Source organism: Halyomorpha halys, unplaced genomic scaffold (assembly GCF_000696795.3).
Source record: "Halyomorpha halys isolate HHAL.00 unplaced genomic scaffold, Hhal_1.1 Scaffold29.1, whole genome shotgun sequence".
NCBI classification, from domain to species: domain Eukaryota; kingdom Metazoa; phylum Arthropoda; class Insecta; order Hemiptera; family Pentatomidae; genus Halyomorpha; species Halyomorpha halys.
In genome coordinates this window covers 731,731-740,703 of record NW_027115892.1, presented here as the reverse complement: position 1 = coordinate 740,703, position 8,973 = coordinate 731,731, and the positions used below count along the sequence as shown (strand labels likewise).

Sequence of the window (8,973 nt, the reverse complement as noted above, 5' to 3'; positions counted from 1 at the left end):
TAATATAACATGACTATTTTGTCATATTTATAAAGTACCTGCGTCACCTGATTTTATTAACATTAATATGATTACTTGAATAATTAATTTATAATGTTAATTCCAATTAATGCATCAACACAACGTATAATTTATTTCACTCTTGAAATACATACTTTTTCGTGAATAAAATTTGATGAAAAATAGTTTTTTTTATAACATCAATTGAAACTTTTAACTATATATTTATAATTTCAGATAATAAAGATGAATCATATTACAATTTTAGCTAATTTGGGAATTAATGAAACTGATTAAATGATTTTGGCGAGATTTCTTTAAAATAGAATGCGTCTTTTGTACACGAAGTTACCATATTGTTCTTATTTCATTTAGGGACTGAACAATTATATGACATTTTGAGTTTAATATGTTCTTCTCCGAGGTTATAATTAGAATTAAAGTTCAGATGGAATAGAACAAATATATTTCAGAAATTATAGGAAGTAGCTGAAAGTACCACATCCTCTTATGGGAAATATCGTAATCTTAGGCTTGAATTTGAACTCGACGGCTTAAAAATTACGTTAACATTAATTTGTACTAATTATTCTTGATAATTTAAAACTATTTCGTAATAGTCTATGGCTTGAGACATTGCCTGATGCCCACAACATTAGAAGGTAATGCAAACTGCTCGCCTGCAGATGTCACTATGCATCCTTCAGCTGGCCTATAAAACTAGAATTAGTAGTCGAAGATTAGATAAATTCATATTACGAAAGAACTAGGGTGTATTCGCCTATGGAAAATTCTGGAAGCTGCATGTGCAAACCTTTTTTTCAAACGTTCTTTTGGATCAGAGTGAAAATTAAAAAAAAAAATGCAGATACCATCTGGAAAAGAAATCGATACCGTAGCAGCATCCAGAGGGCATTGCCCAACAGATAGGGTGTTTAATATTCTGAGGGTCATGGTGCCTTATCTCTTGCAGGGACTTCGTATCTTTTGACCTCCTGGCAAGACTCATCCTAAGTTAGGGCGATCGCTCCCAACATATATGGAGTTGGAAAAAAAAAACCTCTAAGTAAAATACGAACAGTGAATTAGAAACAGGTTGGAAGAAGTCAAAGGAAATTGTTTTTCTTCAATATAATTTACAGCTAACCTAATCCGTTGCATTGCTATGATTCTGATTCTCAGTCAGAAAGATAAAAAGTGGAATTAATTCGCAATGCACTACGAAGAAGAGTGACTTGGACTAAAACAGGAAAAGTCATTTCCTAGTTTTAAAATACATCCTCAATGCCGACGTGAGTTGAAAAACATTATCTACATACTACTGGAAGGTGGGGAATAAATTTAAAAAAAAAAAGGGGGAATCTTCTCTCAAAGAATATCCTAGGTAACATCGGAAACATCAAATACTTGCTTTAGAATATTCATACAAAGAAAACAAAATGAAAAAGACAGCGATGTGATTATGACAGCTGTTTACTGGCTGAATATGATTTCAGTGGTTGTGGAATCTAATGCCGTAAATTATTAAAAAAAAATATATGTAAATTGTGTGAATGAATTTATTAACTTATATATTTTTCATAAATTCTACATTTCGGCTCATTTTATACTGTTCTACAGTTAGGCCAAGTTCAATACTCCAGATCATCTTCTAATCACAAATCACGTACTTGTCTATGTCAATATAGCCCAAGAGACACAGTTTTATAAAACAGTAACATTTAATAACGAAAGATCAATAGTTAACGAATTTATTTTGGGAAAAATATTTCTCAGGAACCATTAGACGTACAGAATTTGGGAACTCAACCATTATTAAATATTTTAAGTTTAATACATTATCTCTCTCAGATTGAAAGTAGGGAGATACATTGAACTAGCTTTAGTTTGAGTATAAATAGACATCTCCAATCCGAAAATAACTTCACTAAATACTGATTTGAATCAATTATTAGAGAGTCATATTTATTATTAATATGACTCTCTAATAATTGACTGTTTGAATAGGCTTTTAACTTATAATAAAGAAAATGACCTGGGCAGAATAGCCTGCAAAAGAAACTTTAAATTAATGTGAGGAAGAAATATATTGAAGGTATGTTATATTATATAGTGAATAATGTTGTTGTCATAAGTGTTAAAAATGAAGATATAATATAAGCTGTTAAATATTTAGATGTCCTAGAATGGCCGACACGTTGGACTGGTGAAAAATAAAGTGTTGAGACAAAAATGGATACGAATTTTTGATTTATTTAATAAACAATTACCTTGTCTCAAGAAATTGAAATAATATAATTATTACTTTTTTTTAACGTTTAGAAATAGAAATATTTGTTATTATTCCTGATTAAACTTGGCAAACTCATCAATTATGATTAGTAGCTATACCTAGTTATTATTAGAGTAATCAAAAATTAAGATGAAATAACTGAGTTTTCCACCGGGCTCATGTACTAATATCTTTTCGCCTATCTTATAGCATTACGTAAAACTAATGAATTTTTCATAAGCACGGCAGCCCATAGAAAATTAAAAACGTGCAGGTAAATGCTTGCGTCTGATTTTCAGGGTTTTTTACTGTCGATGGGCATCAGAACGAGAAGTGATTCCAAGAGTACTATTGTTCAGAATAGTACTTTAATTTTGCGAAGTCAAGCACATACAGTAAAATCTTTCTAGGCTTACACCAATAAGTCCTAAATTAGGTTCAGTTTTATTAAATGCTGTATCTATTACTTCTAGCCTGAATTTTAAAATTATAAATTTCGCTTAATAAAGCCTGTATCCGACGGACACGAAAGATATACTGCTTTGTTAAACTTGAATGTGTTTTCTAAATCAAACTTCCATGTATACTGCCGTGTACAGAGCTTCGGGTGTTCTAAGCCCGACTAGGGGTTCTCCGTACATATATTATATTGAATTTATTCATATATTCATGTATTTATATTTATATATTTATGTTATGTATTTGTATTATGTATCTCTATCGGTTCCTGATGGGAACCGACTGAAAGAGTGTTCGCTATATTTAATTCAAACACTAGATACCATAGACCCCCTCGCCATGGAATGCTAAATATGAATATCTATAATTAATCATTGGAGTTCTTTTCCAACCGTATTGTGTTCACGAATTTACTATGCTATATACATGAGGTGGCATGCAGGGATTCTTAATTATAAGGTAAAGTCTTTGTTACATATTTTATATTTACAATCATATATAAATTAGCAAGAATAATATAATGAGAGAGCATGGTAGATCTGTTTCCTTATACTTTAATTATTATCTTATGAATTGAGAAGTACCAGTTGGGATCTTTGATGTTTATACTGACTCTAAGTTATCAATTCTATTATTGCCATTCAAATTACAACGGAAAAGGTTGGCTGTAGTAGCTGAGCGGATCTTGGGTCCCGCGCCATTCCGCCTTTTGCCCGCGGCCGCTGCTGAATCCCTGCGATGTGTGACTTTATCCTCTGGTCTCCAACTGGTCAGCCGCTCTCTCTTCCTCCAAACTCTCCTCTTCCATGACTGTGTTCAACTGTTTAAAGATCGTCGGGGGATCTTCCAGTGCTCCTTTTTGCTTCTTCTCTCCCCTCTACTTCTAATATCTCCCCACTTCCGTTTTCCGTTCTTCTCATTGGCTCTCCTATGCTCCCATTATTTTACTTACCCTTCAGAGGGGGTGGCAAAAGTCCAATGACCTTCGGCGAAGGTCGGTCTTTTTCCTCCCTTTCATGTTCAAATTAAGGTGGCTTTCTTCTTTGACAGAGGTCGCTGCATTTTCCCCGAGGTTTTTAGAGTACCCGGGTGTGAAAAAAGGGCTGTTTGGGTGTTTACCTCTAGCTACGTGGTAGACCATTCGGAAGGATGCATGGGAACCTTTGGTATCTGCATATGTCTGTATATTACTTTTAATATTTTGCCGTTCGGCTCATTGACTCGGCCTGGCGGTTCCTTTGGTATGCCGATAAAGAACTTACGTTAAGTTGAAAAATTCCAGCTGGTGCCTCTCATACATATCAATACATATAGTTTAACAATTCTTTTACTGTTATTAGCACCATAAAGTGAACTGAATAAAAACAAAAAAATCTTTTTTATAATATCCAATCAAGTTCATTGGAATTGGCATTGATATTTGGGGGGGGGAGGACTAGTCCGGGAGGTGGACCTGGTGGTCCTTGTTGCCAAACACTGGTGGCTACTATGGAGATCCCGGCGCGTATCTACCAAGGTGGAACAAGGAAATATCAAGATTCATTTCTCGGGATCTCCAAGAAATAATATTAACTGCCCTGGGAAGGAAACGAGCCCACATCGTTCCGAACCAGGCACTCTGAGACTTATGCCCCAATCCATACTGCCCTCACGTCCCTGAGCACAAGTGTAAGTATAACTGCAAACATGATCGAAATTATTTCAACTCGTATACTATAGCTTACGGAATAGTATTTTTTCATAATTTGATGACATATCGAACTTTTATTGAAAAAAAAAAAAAAAGTTTGTTTTCCTTAACCATCCAAAACTAGAGGTAAAAAACCTGTGAGGCCGTCGAACCTGAGGGAGTTGAAGCGTAACTGTAACAACCTCAAGTATATAGTTTAATATATCATACAATTTTTCGATAGGGATAATCCAGAAACGTATAATTGATGTCAAAAGTTCTTCTAAATTATTTTATTTTGGAAAACTCACAGAAACCTATTCTTCTATTATTTTTTTGCTTCAAAATGAACCTGTGAAGTATGCATATTTTAAATTGATGTTAATTAGATACTGAAAAAATATAATTATTTTCCAAGTATTAGTATACCAAAAAAACAACAAACGCAAATTCCATAATACTTCAGTAAGCTTAAAATATTTTAAATTTACTAGTCCTAATGCACTGAGTAGGTTGCTAGAAACATCATTACCAATTTTTATCTGTGGCTTATTTGACAATGAAGGGTGTAATTTCGTTAAGTTTTTTTAGTAAAGCTTAAGTTTCGAATAACGATCATGTTTTTGGCGTTTGAGTCTACTTGGCGACGTTAAAGCTTTTAATAAGAAAATGCATTCGTCATAAGGGTGTTCTATGATCCAAAAGCATGATAAAAAAAATTATTTTCAAAATATTGACTTTATTAATAAATGCAAAGCTAATAATAATTCTCCCATAAAGCATTTCTTGTTCTTAACAGGATAATAAAGCAATAGAACTAGTCCAACACGGGGTTTTATAATACATTTTTTATTTATACCGAATTCATTAGGAACAGAACTGGACCCACAGTCAAGGTGTACAGACCATGCTCCCTGAAGTTTTATATCAATTTTGAAAAGAAATAATTAGTTAATATATATGCCGACTACAAACAGGAAAATACAACGAGCTAATTAATGCATACGCACACAATACTTTTTATAAATAGCTGTCCTCAACACAAACAGTTTTAATACTATTTGAACGATAGTCAGTGGAAGGACTTGGGTGAGTACGTACACATATAGATAGGTTACATCGAAGACTGTAGCTCTACTTAACCGCTCACATCATTATACCTTATCTTGAATACTAATACATTTCTATTTTTTACGTGCATTTAATTGATACTGATTGTGAATATTTTACTAGGCAATAAATAAACATATTTATAATAATAAAAAATATTTATTAATAAGTGTTTCATATCAACACTAATATATTTTTATTCATTCAAAGCATTTCAATCGTCCTCAGTCTGGAATCATACAGCACTATTCCCTGGAAGAAATTTTCTCAAAATGTATAATCCAACAGCACTGTTGTTGGCCTGTTTTATGGTAAGTCTTGTCCTCAATTTCTTTGCTATTATATAAAGCATTTAGTTTTAGATGGAACTAAGTATAGTTTTTTTGAACGTACAAATTTCAAGAAAATTCCGTTTATTGCGGAAGGATATATAAAAAAATTACTTATTTTTTCAAATATCTTTAAAATTATAAGGACAAATTTTTCTCTATATCGGACCACTATTTACAAAGAAAAATCGTATCGGGCTTTGGATTAACTTTATACAGCCCTAAATCAAAAGTCGCTTTCTGTCACGGTTTAAAAGAAAACCACAACTACTATACGCCTTGAAGGACTCTGTCGAGAATACGTAACTGAAGTTGTCATCCATGTTGAATGAATTAAGATCTGGGAAAGTATAAAATAAATAAATTTATAGTGACGTCTGCTTCTATACTTCTAGATATTAACCTTTCTTTTTTGCCAAGTATGTCTTCTGTCCTCTTTCACGGCTTATGTGGGTGTTGTCTGGAATGTGGGTTGCGGTTAGGATGTCAATCAGTACGTCGTAGAAACATTCGCAATGAGTGGGCTCGTATGTAAAGATTGACGTATGATATTTGGAGAGGTTAGACTAATTAAATTAATGTATATGTATTAATAGCCATGATTATTATTAATATTCATATATTGATAAATACCCTAGAAAGCAGAACTGAGAGATCCGAACGGAAAGTCCTCTGTACAATTGCAGTAGCAATCTGGAAACAAGCCTTTACACAAGGGGGGGGGGGGGAGAACTAACAGTGAACTGCTTGCAGGGACTGTTCAGTCAGTATCATGATATGAAGACAAGGAGGTTTAAGATGGATGGGGTGGGTACATGTGGCTGGAAGCAATCCATCAGGAGGCCTATACTTATCAATAATGTACACCAGTATAATAGGCAAGAGACCACGTAAGAGGCCATAATCAGACGGATAGACAGAATCAACAAAGATGTGAAAGAGCTACATACAGCAAACTGGAAAGCAGTGGCCCAAGACAAGCTTGCGTGCAAAAAGGCTGGTTCGGACGGCCAAAGATCTACAAGGTCAGGAGTGCCAACCGAAAACAAAATTGTCAAACAGTGGATTCTTTATGGCAGTATTTTTTATTTATAATAAGTGGTTATACTTCCGGTAAATTTAGAAGTAAATGACCCAAAATATTTCAAATGTACTAGTGTACTTAGGGTATTTTACCCTTATCAAGATTACATTACACCGTTTCGCTTAGTAGAGTAAATATAATGTATTGAGATTTACATGTACCCTTACCGGATAGGAAACATATATACATACATAAGATTGTAGTACACAGATACAGAAATGTACCGTAATCGGATTAACCAGTGGAGCATTACTGGAAGAATATTTATTCGTATTTATAATTTCGATGTGTACTTATGATTTCTACGTACGGGTATATACGTATAATGCATATTTAAAAGTAATAGCAAAGACTTATTATTATGATAATCCTTCTAACACCTTCTCACAGAAAGGAATAGGATCCAGACCTCGATTCGCGATGGAAAATTTGTTGGAAAGGAAGGCTTAAAATAAATTATAGTGTACGGAACATTCCCACTGAAACGCTCTCTCAAGCATACTGCCATTTAACATATACTATATCGTAATAAAAAGAAATATCTCGATAAACAATCTCATAAACGTTTTCTTTATTCGACATCATTTAATAATTTTATTAAATAAATCGAAACCAAGTGTCGAACTGTAGTCCTTGCCCGACCTTTCCGAATTTGCAGACAAATTGTCTACAAAACCTATGCAGCAAATTACAAATGTGAGATTAACAGCAGTATTTTATTAACCCTTATAAAACCTGCTATGACTATTCAGTCGTATATTATTGAAGACTTCTGTTATTTTTTTTTTTATATATAGCGATTTTTTATTATTTATCATTCATTGACCCATAGAAAAAAGATTTGGTTTTTAATTAACCATGAAGTTTTTTATTCATTCAGAAGTCATATATGAGTGGTCAAGTAGTCTGTTAAAAAATATAAAAACAATACTTAAAAAAATAGACAAATATGAATTCGTCATTCATCACCTTGTCATTTGTCATCTTCATCCTTCTTTGTGAACGAATCACTAAGCAATGAGTGCTCGCCTTTTTCCTTTTCATTAAATAGTTGAGCATGATTGCTACAGATATGAGAAATCCAGGAATCAAATAAAGGGAAAAATCGTCCATTTCGAATCAATATGGATAACTGGAAACGAGCCCTCTGAAAACAAAGAAAAAACATCGATTCGAAAAGAAAATTCTAAGACGTATAGTAAGGTCTAAACTAGGGATGTGATGGCCGTGAGGGTTTCGGCATAGATCCTAGAACACTTGGTTCGGAACGTTGTAGGTTCGATTCACACCTGGAGCAATATTTGTTTTTAGGCGGTCCCGAGAAATAAATCTTGATACACCCACTTTGGCTAGTACAAGGCGGCAGTTCTTTAATCCAAAAGTGGATTTAAGAAAAAACGAAATATCCATCAGGTGCGCAGCCAAACGGGATGGCTGAGTAGAGGCATCTGAGCAGATCATGGACTGGACGTCTGGTCATTATGGGTCTGTTGCATGATGGAAAAGATTGGAGAATGAATAGAAAGATGTTTGGAATATTACTTTTCCTCTATACTGGAATAAAGAAAACCTGTACCAGAACGACCAATGAAGGGTCAGGGGTTAAAAACCTTGAAAGGAAGTGCTGTTACCAGATCAACGGATGTGCAAGGAGGTGATTTGGTCAGAATCACACTCGACCACTAGATTATTCTCCAAGTAAGGGTGCCGACTTTATGAGGCTGGATGGACCCCGAAGGGCTCACGAACACAGGGAGACTCACGGCTACAGTAACAAAATAAATAATTATCTGCCTATCTTGCTCCATACCTTAATACATAAAAAAGGAAAATAAAATAAATTGCTCAAATAATTTTGATCAATAAAGAGAAGAGAAAAAAATATTTACTTAAAATTTAATTATTTTCAAACAAGAAAATATTGAAAAGATTTAATTTTGATAAAATAATATATCTTACAATTGGTACCAGGCATATTTTAACAAAGTTCAAATATGGGTAAAGACAATTAATTCTGAATAAAATTATATTCATTAATTTGAATTTTTTT

The 8,973-nt window shown here is 33.6% G+C and overlaps 1 protein-coding gene across 1 annotated transcript in view; it reads left to right on the top strand.

Annotated features, from left to right (window-relative positions):
- The first annotated feature begins 5,436 nt into the window (after window positions 1-5,436).
- LOC106684450 (uncharacterized) overlaps window positions 5,437-8,973 on the top strand; it is a 12,178-nt gene continuing 8,641 nt past the window's right edge. Inside the window, exons 1-2 of the mRNA XM_014426544.2 lie at window positions 5,437-5,489; window positions 5,721-5,821. Coding sequence (XP_014282030.1) covers window positions 5,783-5,821 — 39 coding nt within the window. The 5' untranslated portion in view covers window positions 5,437-5,489; window positions 5,721-5,782. The remainder of the gene's footprint in view (window positions 5,490-5,720; window positions 5,822-8,973) is intronic.